This window comes from Gadus chalcogrammus, chromosome 20, assembly GCF_026213295.1.
Source record: "Gadus chalcogrammus isolate NIFS_2021 chromosome 20, NIFS_Gcha_1.0, whole genome shotgun sequence".
Lineage (NCBI taxonomy): Eukaryota > Metazoa > Chordata > Actinopteri > Gadiformes > Gadidae > Gadus > Gadus chalcogrammus.
The window spans coordinates 22,976,865-22,994,765 of record NC_079431.1 but is presented as its reverse complement, the minus strand read 5'-3'; the positions used below and the strand labels follow the sequence as shown (position 1 = coordinate 22,994,765).

Sequence of the window (17,901 nt, the reverse complement as noted above, 5' to 3'; positions counted from 1 at the left end):
TTTATGGCCTTGGCACGGACGGAGCAGCAGTCATGACCGGTAGAGTGAATGAATGAAGAAAATTTACTTTGAATTTAATGTTGACTATAATGAACAAGTTTGCCTTAATCTATAACTTTTAATGTTTTTAATTTAGGAAAACATAATGGCACAGCCAAATGACTGGCCGACACCTGGCCAGGATTAGTGACAGTGCTTTGTGCTGCTCATCGCCTCGCCCTCACTTGCAAGGATGCTGCAGATGGAGTGCCCTACATGAAGACCTTCAGAAAGCACCTGCAAGATCTTCATCTTTATTTTAGGAATAGTGCAAACCGCACTAGTGCCCTCAAAGCAGCTGCCAGTGTTCTCCAAGTAGCCGCCCTCAAAGTGACAGTAAGAGAAACAACTTAACATGGAGTTCCTTATAGCAATATGCATTTAAATGATTCTCCCATTAATCACCTCACATTGCCATCCCCAGGAGGTTAAGGACACTAGGTGGCTGTCTCAAGAAAAGGCCATTTCCAATCTGCAACGGAATCTGCCTGCAGTGCTTGCAACACTTGCGGAGGAGGCAGATCTAAAGAAGGACCCGGTGGCAAGAGGGTTATACACATACTGTGCAACGTACAGATTTGTTGCAGCTGTACATCTCCAGGCTGACATCCTGCCCCACCTGGCCCGGCTCTCCAAATTATTCCAAAAAGAAAATGTGAACTTCATGGCAATTAAGAACCATGTAAGTTGTCATGTTTTTTCAACTGATGTTTATTTCAATTTCTTAATAATTGCATGTCAGTTAGTCATTAAAAATAAAATTATGTTTGATTTGCATGCGTTTTTAGGTTCCTGTCACAATTGAGACACTGAGGCAAATAAAGGCAGCAGGTGACAAGCAACCTGAGGGCTCCTTTTTGGCTCAGGTCAATGAAAAGGTCAACAACCTTAACATTGACGCAGAGGAAGAGAGGGTGAGACGTGACAGAGGTCAGCCAACATCCACCGGGAGGTTTTGGACAAAGTTTCAGAACGAGGTAAGCTCAACGATGAATATATAGAATATTTTTTGAAATATATCTATCATTAATGATTATTTTCTCACGTCCACTGTTTAATAGGTCATGGACCCCTACATCGACCGTCTCGTGGAACACCTGGAGCTGAGGTTCCAGCAAGTGAGCATTCTGGGTGCCTTCAAGGCTCTGGGACCACCAGGTCCACAAGCTGACGAGGGTCAGGCCATCTCGGACCTTAAGATGTTGGCGAAGCAGTTTCAGGTCATTCAAGAGACGCCACTGCTCCATGAGTGGCAAAGCTTCAAAGTGCTTGTGACTACTGGAATATTAAAAGTGAGTATTTAAAACCTATTAAGTTGTTTGTATATGTTAATGCATATCAGTCAGACATTGACCAATTGTTTTCATCCATCAGGACAAATCCCAACTGGAAATAATGAAGGCAATGACATCTCAGTATGATGAGCTACATCAGCTGTATCCAAACCTGTCCCTCCTGTCAGCGATCGCGCTCACGATACCAGTGGCAAGTGTCAATTGTGAGCGAGATTTTTCTGCCATGAATAGGGTAAGCCCATCATCTTCTCACTATCTTAGTTCAAAATTTAAAATATTAAATATACAACATTGACTTCATTCACTCTATGTGTAGATAAAGACAGACCTGCGAAACAGGCTGCAGGGCAAGAGTCTTACAGCCTGCATGAAGATCAGCATCAATGGCCCACCAGTGTCTAAGTTCAATTACAGCAGGGCGCTGGAACTGTTCTTTGCACAGCCACGCAGAATTGCATGCACTGATGCCTCTTGTCAGCTGTGCCGCAAATAAGATCCAAAAAAGGAACTGTAAATAGTTGAATTTGCATACAAAAGTTAATTGTATTGTCCATTATTTGTATTTAATTTGCACTTTTCTTTAATTTTATTTTGTAGTGTCTGCATGTTTGCACAACATGTGTACCTACTGTTGTTTATTTATATGGAAATAAATAGTCGTTTATTTCATTCATGCGTACTGGCATCTTTGAGCAAAATACCCCCAAATCTTTTCTGCGCGGCGCAAAGTGATTTATTAAGAATTGAAAAAAAACGTCGCACTTTTTCGACGGTCCCTATTTCGACGGTCCCCGTATGGCACTAGGAAGTATATTCGGCGCGGTTTCTCTGATCTTTCGCCCGACTCGCTGATTATGGTGAGTTGATGAAGCCAGTGAAACGTCAGTCTTAGTTTCTTTTGCAAAATAATACCATCCTGGAGATAATTGGTGCGGTTTTCGTCACACTATTACAGTTACAACCCCGGAAAATAGACGAATGTCGAATATAAAACCAATATCGCCGCGCCAATAAAGACAGCATCAACCCCAACCAACACACACATAGCTATCAGCTAGCCTTCCGTTAGCTAATTAAAGACTAGCGTATGTTTCTTTATATATATATATATATATATATATATATATATATATATATATATATATATATATATATATATATATATATATATATATATATATATATATATATATATATATATATATACACACACACACACATCTCTATAACTTTTGGACCGGTTGGTCCATCTCGTTAGTGACCATCAGGGTTATCTAACCCTCTATAAATAGATACATGTATATATAGAGGTAAATATATCGTACCTTCTCGACCGGTCGGTCCATCTCGTTTGTGCTCCTCGTGGTTAACTAACCTCTCGGGAATGATCCAGAATGATCCATGTTGATCCACTGGAAGAAACGAAATGACGCGCCAGAATCCGTTGCGCCTGCGCACTCCGATCCGCGGAGCCACCTGGTGTGGCTGTTTCTCAATTCGCGTTCTTTTCTGTACTTGCGTTATCTTGTAAAACGTCATCAGTCGTAGCCCAAGTACTGTTCCAATTCAAAGTACGCATCTATCGTAAAACCCAGAGGTGTTCTTGATGCGTTCTTAAATTGGCCGTTTCATAATTCCAAGTACGCGTACTACGGACTCGCGGACTTGGAAGTTGGTACTTGGCAAGTCCGGACTTCAAGTACACACTTCCGAGGACGGGAGTACGCACCTGCAATAGGCTACTTGCACAAGCACTTCCTGATTCGCCGTAATACAGCTCATCAGCTTCCGGTTCCAAGATGGCAACGTTCTACACCCGGAGCTGCCGACAATAAATATCACAGATGTGCATCGTTTATGTCGGGAAACAAAAACTCCGACAAGCAAATTGGAGAAGGGGTTTAGGCTGTATGCTTCGATCTACATTCACAGCTACGAAGGTAAGACGACGTCTAACAGACGCTAGCTACTGTCAAAGTCTAATCTGTCAGTTAAAGGTTGGGTACGCGATTTGCGAAACGCCAGCAGATTTCAATATCGTCCGACTGCAGACACAAATGGGGGCGTTCCCGTGTCGTGGGCGTTCCCGTTCACGCAGACTAAAACGCCCCCCCGGCGTTCTCGTGTGGTGGGCGTTCTCGTTTACGCAGGCTGGAACGCCCCGTTCTTCTTCGTCGATCTAGTAGTATGGGCAGCATAGAACTGACGCTAGCGCCACCTTCTTCTTCGATCTCGTAATACGGGTACGTTAGCCAGCTAGGCCTACAGAATGTTAGCTTACATTTATGCGTCAGATCTCGGCCCAAACTTTGCATCAAACTTGATGCAACACGATCATTACAGGGAGGCTCCATGATTGCTAAATCTAATTAGAATATTTGGGTTGTGCAGTATGCCCTCATGTTCATTATCTTCTGGGTTAGTATAGGTAGGGTATTAGGTATAAGTGAGATGTTTGATATACAGTTGTTTAAGAATATGCCCAAATTAAATAATGAATAGATTAAAATAACACTTGGGAAGTGTTATTTTAATCCAAGTGTTCACTTACTTTTCCCACTGAATGTTTTCAATAAAGACAAAATACAGTAATTGATCTGTAACAATTAACCTTACAACATACATCGTAGGCACAAATGTATGTTATACATCGTATAGAATTTGTCACAAAAACAAAGAAAGGAGTAATAAAATGCCAGCATTTCTGGGCAGATACATTTACTACAGAATATGAACATTTACAAATGAAAGGGATTACAAAACAAGAAATCCCAAATAAAACGAAAAAAGGAGTAATAAAAACATTATGCTAGGTAGACATCTTGTATGACATACCTGCCATGTGCAACGTGCCTCAGCACCAGGCGTGCCCTTGGCCACCAATTCTTATTTTTCGAGAAGCCTTTGAGGCGTAGCGCAAGGCCACTGCCAGGGCCTGCATTGTTGCAAAGCTTTCTAACAGTAATGTGTATGAGATCGTCTTTCTTAAGCTTGAGGTCCCTTGCCAAACTTTCATTTATATGTATTGAAGGTTGGAGAGGCTTGATTAGTTCTCGCAACGTTTTTGAGACCCTGTTGAACACGGGAAGCATCGCCATGTCCAGTCTCAGCGTCTCTTTTACAATTTTCTGAAGGACTTCGGGTGGCAAGAACGGCCTGTCCTGTGTTGTGCCAGATCCGAGCGTGTGGCTGAGATGGGGAGATGGAGAGGGTGAGCCAGCTAGTCCTGCAGGGCTATAGAGAGCGAGAGAGCAGAAAAAGAGTGAAGGAGGGAGAGAGAGAGGGAAAGAAACCGGGATTATGTATCAACCTTCAATTGAATCACACAAGCCCAGACCAACACTAACCACACCATTAAACAAAAAGTCTGATCGATCAAAAGTCTGAGAAAGAGCAAGAGAGAATATACGTAAATAGAAAAGTACGGACATAGTATGTAATACCTTTCACTGCTTGGGGATTGGATGGTGTGAATGAGATGGGGAGATGGAGAGGATGAGAACGAGACAGCTAGTTCTGCAGGGCTAGAGACAGAGAGACAAGTGTATTGGCTACGATCTTCATGAGCACCAAAAATAAGTAAATAGCAACATGGACACAGTATATAAACCTTTCAAGCATAAAGGTCTCCAAGAGCTGTCCACACCACCACCTCCTGATAGAGAGCATGTCCCCCTGAAAAGTAAAGTTATGCTTAAAATGACTTCATAGCCTGATACAAATCCATGTTACAGTACTGTTTGGCAGTGTACTATGGCAGTGTAAATTTTTGTGAAGATGTAGCCATCTCCTCCCGTAAGTGCAGTACCTGAAGACAAAGTAAGGTGTATGACCTATTGATGCATGTTAATTGTAGCCTCCGAATGACTAAATTATTAAAAGCCTTATATTTCATGCTACACATCTGATTGAGATTTGAAAGAACTCACCTCACTGAAATCATATTTCTTTTGGAGGGTAGAATACATTGCGTACTGAAATTAACATACAAATGAGTTAGTTGTCTTGCAAACTAGTCATCAGTCATCATTTCTGAAAATAATGCACCTCACCATCAGCATGAACACCCCACAGCTGTTGCTCTGGTGCTGGTGAGGTGCGTCCTGTGGTGGTAAAAAGGGAATGTGATTTGTCAATGATTCTTATTAGTATATAATGCCTATAAACTATAAATTGATATCCACTCTCATTTTGTAGCTACATACAAAGAGTGCACTTTCAACAAGCATTTAGCAGCAACCAGGGCCCATCAGCGGCACATAGGAACACTTCATTAAATCATAATAAACAATCAAGAGGCCTGCCTGTCTACCAGTGAATTTTACTCTACTAGATGCCATGAATCGTGCCCAAGCCACAAGTTTTACCTCGTCAGCCAAGTACTGTCCCTTCCATGGTCCATTGGACATAGCATGTGCCAGGGTACTGAAAAGGTTTGGAAGACGTGTAAGTTGCAATTCATATCTTTAAAATGTAACAAAGAACCCTGTTTAGGAATTGCTGCCATGACTACACATACCCACCTTGAGCCCTAAGAGCATAGTTTAAAAAGAGGGCTGAACTACCCCAACCCGTGCTATAAAATGACCTGGGAGTAGCAGCAATTCCTAGTAGGGACTTATAGAACGTATGGAACATATGAACAAGAGGAACAATAAATGCTGAACAAAAAAAAAAGTATAGTTCAGAACAGAACCACCATACTTCCAGAAAACCCAAAACATGAACTTGGGTCTTTGGGTTCTCAAAGCAGTATTTGAACGTAAAGATGCCGATTTTTAGCCAACCAATAAAGAACTTAATTTGAATCAAAACTACCCTGAGGGTGTTAACATGGAAATTACTGAGTCAAAAAATAGACTGTTCCTGCTGTAAGACCCAAACTTAGATATGAACATAGGGAACTGGTAATAAACTTTCTATGAAAAACCTGAAGATTTCTAGGTAGCGGCCATCTCCAAAGCCACTAGGGTGGCTTGAATCAAAACACTGCAGAATCCTCAGTCTTGGTTTGAGAACCTGTTACATTTTATTTCATGGAATGACAAGATAAGGGGTTGTTAAAAATTACAGTTATAGTGAATAGTGCAGGGGGCAAGGAAAGGTTGGATTTGATCAAGAAAAGGTTGGGTTAGATTGTTAGACGTTGTAATGCATGAAATGTACCAACAAAGCATGGATGAGGGTTCAATAACAGCACAGTATTTCAGATAAAAAACGTGGGTTTACTCACACACAATGTCCAGTGCCCTGGCTGCCAGGCAGGGAGAAGCACCACGTCTTTGGATGCAAAGTCGCACTGAGGAACACAAAAATAGTTCAAAGAGGAACATGAACATGAGCTAAAGAGTTAAAGCTGAGGTACAAGTTCTGTTACATTACTACTCACAATCATTTCAGCCGTGGGAGAAGCCTCATATGGAGGAAGCCAGGTTACCACCACATATGCATCCACAGCCAGGGTTGCAATGCCCTTTATTTGAAAACAGATGCATAACACACTTTGTGTAGGCAACATCAAAAGTATATACAGTCAGGAAACATGATTCCACAGATCATGTAAATCACAATAAATGTAACTTACATTTGCATTTGCTGTCTTGGCGATAATGTTCAAACAACAATTTGCAATCTAAAATCAAACAATGATTAGAAAATAAGCCCATACCATGAGGACATAGTTAGATAAAAAATAAACAATTGGTTGGGATACCGTTGCTTCAACGTCTCGTTCTAGACCCAGAGTCCAAAAGTCAGACCTTCTGACTATCCAGTTGGGAGTTTGGATTATTTCCTCCTTAGGGTCACCCTTAACGTCCAATACATAGTCCAGCTATGGGGAATGTACAAAACATTATGAACGCATGCATATTTCAAACTTCCAATTCAGAAGAAAATAATCTCAAACTTACTAATTCACTCAGTCTTGCGTTTGGTAGTTGCTTCCAATCCGCCACTGTGATGTTGGAGTTGGTACGGGGGTCAACAGCTGAGGAGATCAACTGTAACTTTGAGCCTAATTCAAAATGAAGAGATGAGGAAAAAAAAAGTAGGAAATGTGTTGTGAGATACATAAACACAATCACTAATAAAATGCATATACACAATCACTTATACAATTCCTTACGTTTTGAGGGTGGTGACAGATCTGGGTCCGAGCTATACTCCATTTCTGCTCGCTTAGAGGAGGCAACAACTGAGTCGGGGCTAAGCTCTGTTGGCTGGGAGGTACAGAATTCTGCCTGCCCATGCACATTGAAACACAGCTGCATTTCAGGAGTTACCAGTTTCTTCAGTTCCAACATGATTTTTTGGGTTTTGCGCTGATTGTAATTGTGTATTACATTGCGCATCAGGAAGACATGAGCCGATGGTGAGAGCATGTTCATATAATAATTGCTTTTCTTCATTGTGGAAAACAGTTGCTCTGCAACCTGGCTGTTGATCTTCCCTGCCAGTTCAGGAACCATTTTGATCCTCCGGAGAACATCCTTCGGATCTTTGGTGTTCCCCTCATGAAAAGTGTCATACAGACAATAGTGCTCTGCTGACCCAGTCAGGGGATGGCCACCCAGGTCCGGTACAGTCTTCCTTGTGTTGAGCCATGGTAGATGAACCGTCCCACCATTGGCTGCCCACTGTATGTTTCCAGGGCTGGGGTCCAATAGCCTACCCTCATGAGGGCTGAAAGGGATCTTCTCAGGTTCTCTGAGGTTGGCATGCACTGCCAGTCCTCTCGCGAAGTCATATATAGAAACATTTGGCATGTGCTTCCATGACAGCAATAAATCGGCATAATCTCTTGGACTTTCTGCCCGAATGTTGCACTTTAAAGATACTACCTGTCCACAGGGACACATAACAACAGCCCAGCCACCTGAGGGGGAAAAGATTGTTTAAGGAAATACAAATAATCTAATGAGAAGAGATCCACATTTATGGGATTTTTATTTATTTTTTTTACTTACCAGATGCTCCCCAAACCTTTTGAAATATTTTATCATATTTGCTTCGGGTTTTCATCTCTTCCCGAAGCCTTAGAATCAAATCCATTTTGGAACCTTTTGAATCGATTCTGCACTCCCTGCACAGCTTTCGGATGGCATGGACCTGTAATAGATTGCCAAAATAAAGGTGTACACTGTAAACACATTTATACTGGCTATATTGATTGAATAGAATAATCAACAAAAAAACACCACATACAGCCGTTTACCTTCAAATTTGATATTTCATCTAGTAGCCTGTCCTCTGTAATGTCAATCTCTGTCTGTTCGTTTGGGTGCCTGGTGTTGTGGACCTTTTCATGCTCGGTATTGAGCACCTTGCTGGATTTGCGGGTGTGAGGTCCAATCCACGGGGCCCATTGGTGGTACGTAGGTTTAACAGCAAAGGGATTTTGCCGATCACCTGAAAGAAAAATTGTCTGCATTAATTGCTTGAAACTAACCATGTAATTCTTACAAGTAGAGTGAGAAAGACAGGGCGAAAAGGTAAAAAAGGAATTATGTTTCTCCGGGCAACATGATAAACAAACATAATTAAAACTTACTTGGAACAAACCCACGTGCAATCCTCTCTACACATAGAGAGTCCCAGAACTCTTCTATGTCCACCTCCCCTCCAAAGCCATCTGGTGGATCCTCTAGTTCACTGACTAAAATAAATATCAATATACTTTGGTTAGACAATACACCTGGAGGGATGGAGGGGTTCACCATGCAAATACAACCTGTATCGTACCCGCCAAGCTGAAGACACAGCTCTTGTGCAGATCCATTACCACCACAGGAGGGTGATGTCCACAGCGGACACAGGAAAAATTGTAGTCATGGTCCGTCAGTGCTTCAAAATGTAGGTATCCGTGAATAATGCTATTTCTGTTTGGGTACTGCTGTCCCGACGTCAGCTCCCACGTCTCGATTGCACGACCCAGAGCTGTGTGAGTCTGGAATAAAACATCAATAATACATTTGAAAATGTAATTCCATGCAAGTGTACTATTGGGAAAGTTCCAATTATATATGTTGTGGCCTAATGTCATGACTGTCTAACGTATTTAACATGCCTAACGTATTTAACATGCAGTAAGTTCACATTTTTAAACAATTTCACGTATTGAATTCTTGGACTTTGACCTGGAGGCAGTTCCGCAGATACAAGCAAAAATGGAGGGTTAGAATGACTTTGTCGTTGAAATTATGCAAGCCATCCTCCCACTCCTGGTACCGCACCACCATTCCACATCTACTGCATTTTTTCCCATAAGTTGTCACACCTGAAACGCATAAGTACATCATTGGGGCATGTAGTGGTTAATACAACTTGGTATGGAAGAATAACTATCAATTCTAGTTTAAACGTGACACCTACCCTCAATGATGCCCTTGACTGTAATGATTTTTGCTGAACTACTGATGATAAAGGGTTCACCAAGGGGAAGATCAGCAGGACATTCTGGACAAACACACTCTTTGGGTATCAGATGTTTGACCACTTCCGTCTCACTTGTCAACCCATACACCTTTGCAGGCAAGTCTGCAGGAATCCTTTTCTTGTGTTGGGTGTACCGAACAATTCTCTCCAAGTCCTCACCTCGAGGGGGATACTGCAAATGTTTTGAGGTAACTGTTTCCACCTGGTCTTCAGAGTCCTGACTCTCTTGACTAACCTCGCTCTCATCTCCCGTGAAGAGCTCCTTCCTTGTCTGGAAAAAGTGCCATTTTGCAATGGCTTTGTGGACACAGGACTGTTTGGCCTTGACACAATGGCAATGCCACGTGTTATTAGCTGCGTCAAACATGACCATTACTCTGCCGAACTTGTTATAGTAAGACACATTTGCATCATAAATGGAAACGTATCTTCTTGAGGAAGAGCTTCCCACCTCAACCTCAACACTGAGGGGGATCCCTTCAGCGTTTGCCGCTCTCTTTTTTGAAAGACATGCCCTTTTCCTATCCTCGCTGAACCACCTGCTACTGACAATGTCCCTCAGCACATCCTCCCTTAATTCAAGCAGAGGGCTGAGGGGTGGTGGGCAATATTGCAGCGACTGCAGATGGACACAATCAAAGGATATTAAGCCACTCCTGTGCATGACTTCAGTGTTGCGCACACAGGCATCCAGCTCACAACGGATTTGATGGTTGGCCCCTGACCTCCTCTTCTGTACATGAATGGGTGCACTATTGCTGTTGAAGGACTTTACAACAGCAAATATTCCCCTTTCAATCTCAATTGGCTGGCAAGCCAGATGACGGTTGGCTGTAATGTCCTTGATGGTTGAGTGTCGTCGTGCCATATGCTGCTTTAAATTTATTTTATTCAGCACTAACTTACACTTTGTGCACTTAACCTTTATTACCCTTGAACGTGGCCCAACTGCTTTTTTTGGTGGCTGAAGCTCTACCCCAGCCTCCACAGGGTGCTGGACTTCTACCGTGGCATCCACAGAGTGCAGTGGGCCTTCTGCTGGCTGGGAGTTTGGTTGGCCTTCTGCTGGCTGGGAGTGTGGTTGGCCTTCTGATGGCTGGGAGTGTGGTTGGCCTTCTGCTGGCTGGCCTTCTGATGGCTGGGAGTGTGGCTGGCCTTCTGATGGCTGGGAGTGTGGTTGGCCTTCTGCTGGCAGGCCTTCTGATGGCTGGGAGTGTGGTTGGCCTTCTGCTGGCAGGCCTTCTGATGGCTGGGAGTGTGGTTGGCCTTCTGCTGGCTGGCCTTCTGATGGCTGGGAGTGTGGTTGGCCTTCTGATGGCTGGGAGTGTGGTTGGCCTGCTGATGGCTGGGAGTGTGGTTGGCCTTCTGATGGCTGGGAGTGTGGTTGGCCTGCTGATGGCTGGGAGTGTGGTTGGCCTTCTGCTGGCTGGGAGTGAGGTTGGCCTTCAGATGGCTTAGGGTGGCAGGTAATGAGGTGTTTAAGAAGTTGTTTTTTTTCTTGAAAAGAGTAGACTACACTCACAGCAGTGGTAATGGGAGTCATTTCTGCATCCCCATTTGCAGGTATACATCACATACTCTGAAAGGAAGTTAAAAAAACACACCAGGCTTTAATAACTAAAGTCAGCACAAAGGTTATTAATCATCACCAATGAATCAGCGAGCAGTAAACATACCTCCATGCAGTACCACCGTCTTTAGATGAGACTGCAAGTGTGTCTCCACTTTTGAGGGAACACCCTTATAAAGCGGGCAAAAGGGGCAGTGGAGGAGTACGCATCCTTGCTTTGAACATTTTGTGGCCTGGGGCTTGTGGCCGCTGGGCAAAATTGACAAGTGTAGCTATAGAGAGACATATGGAGAACATTAACCAACATTAACCAAGCTCTATTTTCCTCACCCTCCTAGCCCCTACCTACTGCGTCACCATAACGAAGCAGCGTTGCTCCTATGTCAGGTCTCTTACATGCAGTGCGTATACATGCAGAGTCATACTCGGGTAAATAATAAGACCGCAACAGGACTGGAAAAATGCATTTAAACACCTTTAACCGATCTACTTCGCATAAAAACCGGTACATAAACAGACAAGCGAAATCGGATAATAACACCTAGATAACTTGTTCATAGTCGACTTTCTACCTGCATATACCAGCATCATATCGGAGTAGCCTACACACATGAGCCGGAAGTAGAAGGACTGTAGTCGTGTTGTTGTCGCCATAGACTGTAAATAATTTTTATTTCTTCATAAATATTTATCTTTATAATTTCTCTATATGTTTTATGGTTGTCGCCGTCGGAAAACGAGAAACGGCGATTTATTTAAAAAGGTGGCGCAGAAGATGGAACCGGTGTCGTGCCAATGTAGTTACCCCCCATAAGAAGTGCATCATCATCATCAACACGCATTCAGTACACACTACGCTTCGATTTCACCCAAGGGTGAATTAAAAGTACATGTTTTCCTAAACGTTGGTAATCAAACGTTGCTGATTTCTGGCTAGTATATGCTACGTTTATGGACGAGATAGCATAGCATTTGCTAGTACCGAACCATGCTTGTCACGAGTATTTATATCGGATTCGAATTCGGATACAACGATACCACAGCTAAATTAGTGATTTAAATGAGAATACTTCAGCCAATGTTGTCAAATAAACAATATCATACTTACTGACATAATCGCTCATCATAAGCTTTTAGTTTTCCTGGAAAGATACTACGACGATGTAAAGGGTAAAACCGCCAAAAAAGGAAGGGTAGCATACCCAGCATGCCTTGCGAAACTCACCACTTCGTGATTGATGGATGAAACGCTACAGAAACGCCTGATGGGCGTTTTTGTGTCATGACGGGAACGCCCGATGGGCGTTTTTGTGTCATGACGGGAACGCCCACGCCTGCAGCTGGACCCTTCTCGCAGATTTTGAAAATACACAACTCAAATGGTCCTACCCCCTCCCCTTCAACGCTGACTCTGACTCCACCCATTCCAAGTACCTGGACGCGCAATCATGCACGAGCGCGAACAGAGATGCGCGAGAGCGAGCCAGGCTAGCGTAGGTTTTCGTTTAACAACATGGCACTACATTCAGCTGTAAATTGCACCCAGTACCGCGGGAAGTAGGGGTTTTGGGGGTGCTGCAACACCCCCTGTCCGAGGCCCTGTCTTATCACAGAAAACGATCATTTCTAAAAACCAAAGTGGAGATTTCTGAAAACGCCGGTTATGTGTTGTCGTATCAACGGGGAGAAACGGGATTTTAGGTTCTGAAGCGTCACATTATGCACCAGGAAATGCTTAACGTCATGTGAGCATCCGCTGTACCGTATTGGTCCGAATATAAACACAAACCCCATTGTAATACGACCTATATTTGGAAAAAATATTTGAAGCCCAGATCTTGATTTCATGAATAAATAAATTGTATTAATTGAAATAATATACGAAAATAAAAAGGCATAGAATAAAACACTGCATTGCCACTAAACAGTAGTGCAAATAGGCCGTACTGATGTGTACACCAAAGACTTCCTGACACTCCTCTGCCCCGCTGTGTTCGCTCTGGCTGTGGTCGCTCCGAACTGTTTCGGCCCGTGGCAAAGCGAGTCATCCTCGCTGCTGTCCAAGGCATGTTGAGACGCAGCATTTATTTAATGCTCATATGTCCTAGTGCTTAAAAAAGGTTATATGAAAAAGTGTGAGGGTAGCGGTGGTGCGCTAAACTTGTTCTGTGAGCAGCTGGATGTGAACCATGGTGTGAAGGAAGTGAACGCAACGATCGATTTTCAACTGTGCGCGCATGCACTGGTGTAATTGAGCTGCGCTGCTATATATCTTTTTTATCAATGTGACGAGTTGCGAGTCTAGTGCAGGCCGGGTTTTTTTTTTCCAGCACCCCCTGCTGAGAATACGTTCTCGCGGCTATGGTTGCACCAGATGTTATAAACATTAAACGGTCACATAAATCAATACTATTTTTAGAAAATGTATGTTTGTTTCATATAATTGTATTGGAAGTCCTGGTTTTCACTAGGGTTGCCGCGGTGTGGACATTTTCACACCGAGTAATAGCCTACACTCGTCTCAACACCGGTATTGCCGAATATAAACGGTATAAACTTTGAAACTAGGTCAACCGCCACACAAGCATCGGTTTGACCCTTCTCGTCCTTCAGTTGCCGCCAACGTTCAAAAGCAGCGCCTAGGATTATTCTTGATTTCAGTTTTTCTCTTTCAGCGTTTTTATTATCAATTACTCTCTGAAAAAGAGTTTTCCTTCTCTTTGCTGGTGGTGGTGGTGGTGGTGGGGATTGTGGCGTCTTGTCTGCCATGGAAATTGTCTTCTACTGCTAGGTCCAAATGTGGATTAACTAGTTCCAGTAGATACCGCAGGATAACAACAAACAGGAGCTTGCTCTGGGTCACGAGCTCTGGGTCACGAGTACTGCACGAAGGGGTCGCGCGCGGGGCGCGGGGGAGGGGGGGAGGGGGGGAGGGGGAGTGCAGTACGACCGTTTGATTGACGTACTTACTGTCCAATGAAACTCGGTGGCAATGGATATGATTGGCTGGAGTTTTTCGAGCCCTGCACGTTCCACAGATGATTGACAAGTTTAATTTTCATGTCAGTACTTCTAACTCAGTGGCTGTAAGCGGGTTATGATAAGGATTTCAAGTAATTTTGCAAAAATGGCCAAAAAAGCAAATCACCTATGCAACCTTTAACTGTCACTGTCGAACGTGTATTACGATGCAGAAACAGCAAACGCCAACAAGATTTCTTAACGAGTGTTTTATATCAGCCTTGATGTTTGCCTGTTGTGTTGAGTAATAATAATTTAAGTATAGCCACGGTTTTGTGTATATAAAAGTAACATTACTTAGCTACCTAACGTTTCTTTCCATGTAGTAACATGTTATAGATGTGATGATGCGAGTAACCCAGTACAATTGAAGCTTAATGAATTTGTATGTGTTATTTCATTCAGTGTCCAATAAAGACAAGCTGACAGTGCAGGTCAGCGTGAGAGCCTTGTGCTACAGGTCGATGGGGAAGAGCGAGGCACCTCAGTTTGAGTCTAGGGTTGGGTATCGTTTGATCCGATACCGGTGCCTACTCTGTACTTTACTTTTAACTGTTCCGGTGCTAAAACGGTTCTCGAACCGGTACTTAAAAAAAACGAAACTGCACACGCTTGCATACATGCATGACTTGTTCTGAGTATTAATAATAATAATAATAATATTAATTACTTGCTGAAAGCAGGAAGGCACGCATCATGGCGCAACATTATTGCCAAAGTCATATTAAGTAACATAACTGCGCAAGGCAGCCACAGGAGACGGCAACATTGTTTTCAACCGCTCGGTACCGCGTTGTATTAATTCCCAAGTTTTGAAAATAAAAAGTATTTGAAGCGAATAACGACTGTTTTTGATTTGTTTACTTGGTTTTGAACAGAAAGTTTTGGATGCATGCATCGGCTTTGAGTTTGTTTGTTTGTTTGTTTGTTACTTTAAAATTACATTCGCTCGCAACACACACACGCACGCACGCACGCACACACACGCACGCACACACACACACGCACGCGTTCATTCACGTTCACCCACTACAACCTGCCGAACTTCAATCAAAACAACATCAAGTAAGCGATGCCGCAGCGCGTTGACAAGTCCGTCCCGAGTCTCGAGGAGCCCATAGGCTTTATGGTTTATATGTTTGAAAGCCGTGACACAGACACACTCTATTACCAGTTGGCCTGAAATACCACGCCTCGCAGTCATGGACCTATAAAGAAAGTCGTAGTCATACCATGCGTGTTTAGCGCAACATTGAAAAGGGTCCCGTCTGAAACAGTGTCGCGGAGCGCTGCGTTCCGAACGTTGTGTAATCAAATACACCGGTATGGCGGTATATAACAAAAGCATTTCCTAACGAAAATACACACCGTCATTCAGTCTGAACCGGTATAGCGCCCAGCACTAACGCAAGTTGACGCCGCAACACCATGGGGGCGGGGCAGGGGGCGTTAAAAAACGCCAGACACCGTTGAGGAACCGAAATGTGCGTTCTTATTCGATCTCGTTACAACCATTTACGTCGGAACCGGTTCCCTACTGGAACCGGGTTTCGGTGCTCAACCCTAGGCAGGAAGCTGTGTTCATCCCTGTTCAGTGGTGTTTGTTTGGTTAAGCAGTAGCTAAGTGTAGTCCTCAAGGGCCACCAACTTGAATGTTTTTCATGTCTCCCTGTTTTTCACACACAATTTAATATAGTCAAGGTAATGAGTACAAGATATTTATTGTCGTTTGCACAGCAGAAGTACAGGTACATTGGAATAATTGTGATTCTTGGAGTCCACTTAAAATAAAAACTTTATTTTAAGAGGGAGAGAATATAACAGTAAGCATTCAGGGTGGTAGGCTTTTTCTAGCACAGTTGAAGTACTTACCTTCATAAGAAACAAGTAGTTTTTTACACCCATGATGCTGAGGTTATATTTCTAATGATTTACCTTCTTCTCTTAGATCAAGCTTTGTGATTCATCAGCCAAGGGATGAAAAAAGAAAGAGTTAATCTATGGGCTGGAGCAGCTGTCTCTGAGAGGAAAAGAAAAAAAGTATAGCTCAAAAACAACAAATGCAATGGCATCACGTAGGGCTGGGCGATATATCGATATTTAAAATATATCGATATTTTTTCAAACGCGATATGAAACGAGACCATATCGTCAACATCCATATAATTTAATTTGCGTCAATTACAGCATTTGTTCCAAATAACACCAGTTTCGAACCGCGCCTGCCGCCTGCTATTTCGTAACTCTGCTTATGTCTCTCTCGCTCTGCCTCCGGCTCACACACACAGTCTCTGCCTGCCCCCCCCCCCTCCACTGAATCACGTCACTTTTTGAAACATGAGCCGTGTTCGAAATCGTTCACTATTCATTGGGTATTTTAAGTGCACTATATTGTGCATGAAATTAACCACTGAGAATTCGAACACCACTACAAAATGCGAGCACCCTATATAGTGCACTATATCCGTGATAGGGAACGATTTCGAACACAGCTATGGAGTCCGCCTGCGCATGCAACTCAGAGGAGCTTGTTTGCAAGCGAAAGACCAACGGCTCCATAGTATGGAAATGGTTTGGATATAAGTTGTCTGACGAATTACAAAATCACGTAATTTGTGGAGTGTGCTTAAAAACTGTCGCAACCAAAGGGTTGCAATTCTGTCCATAATATTCCGGAGGTGCACACAGCTTTTGGCCGTGATATTATATATTATAATGTCCTCAAATACGAGGCGGAGGCAGTGTCTAGTCCATGGTTTATTCAACCATCAAACTGTATTCAATTCTGAACGGTAGGAATATTAATTGTAAATCGAAACGGTAGGTAGGTATAGTAATAACGGTAACTCCACAGTAACTTCAAGGTTTCTCACTCCGTGAGACCCAAACATAAAACATTAAAGGTCCCATGACATGAAAATCTTACTTTATGAGGTTTTCTAACATAAATATGAGTTCCCCTAGCCTGCCTATGGTCCCCCAGTGGCTAAAACTTGCGTTTGGTGTAAAACGAGCACTAGCTGTTCTGCTCGCCTTTGAAAAAACGGAGGCTCAAGCGCGCTGATTTGGAATGTCTTGGTCTGTCACAAAGCATCTAAGCTCCTCCCCTTACTCTGCCTGGCCCGCCCAGAGACGTTGGCCCGCCAATGAGACACGACCGTGCGAGCGCCACATGTGTGTGTGTGTGAACACACACACTGTAACGCAAGTGTTTCTTGTCGGTTCTTTGACGTCTCTTGTATTTCCACAACGAGACTGTATTGGGGGTTATCTGAGCCATGGTTGAGAAGGAATTGGGGGAAAGGAACTTTGGCTTTGACTCGCTGAAGTACATGAAGTGCGACATGCCTCCCGTGTGTTCTAGAATATTTACAGAACACGGCTAAAGGCTATGTGCGCCTCGCCATTGCGATACATCCACTGTAAACAGAGCGCATGGTACCGTGGCTGCATGGCAGAATTTCGGGAACGTCTTTGAATACTGTGTTAGTTGCCCACTAATACCTATATTAAAGAATACATAAAATAGCATGTCATGAC

The 17,901-nt window shown here is 43.3% G+C and overlaps 2 protein-coding genes across 2 annotated transcripts; both read right to left on the bottom strand.

Moving 5' to 3' along the window:
* Positions 1-4,438: 4,438 nt before the first annotated feature.
* Positions 4,439-9,378, bottom strand: LOC130373077 (uncharacterized). The gene is made up of 15 exons (XM_056579309.1): positions 9,078-9,378; positions 8,887-8,991; positions 8,551-8,744; positions 8,303-8,444; positions 7,462-8,211; positions 7,247-7,350; positions 7,048-7,167; positions 6,919-6,966; positions 6,724-6,807; positions 6,568-6,633; positions 5,702-5,759; positions 5,387-5,437; positions 5,264-5,308; positions 4,778-5,009; positions 4,439-4,568 (listed from the first exon to the last, which is right to left on the bottom strand). The coding sequence occupies exons 1-11, from the start codon at positions 9,376-9,378 to the stop codon at positions 5,706-5,708; spliced, it is 1,968 nt and encodes a 655-aa protein (XP_056435284.1). The 3' UTR covers positions 4,439-4,568; positions 4,778-5,009; positions 5,264-5,308; positions 5,387-5,437; positions 5,702-5,705.
* Positions 9,374-10,246, bottom strand: LOC130373165 (uncharacterized). The gene is made up of 2 exons (XM_056579453.1): positions 9,708-10,246; positions 9,374-9,612 (listed from the first exon to the last, which is right to left on the bottom strand). Exons 1-2 carry the CDS (start codon positions 10,141-10,143, stop codon positions 9,446-9,448), a joined length of 603 nt encoding a protein of 200 aa, XP_056435428.1. The 5' UTR covers positions 10,144-10,246; the 3' UTR covers positions 9,374-9,445.
* Between the last annotated feature and the right edge of the window lie 7,655 nt (positions 10,247-17,901).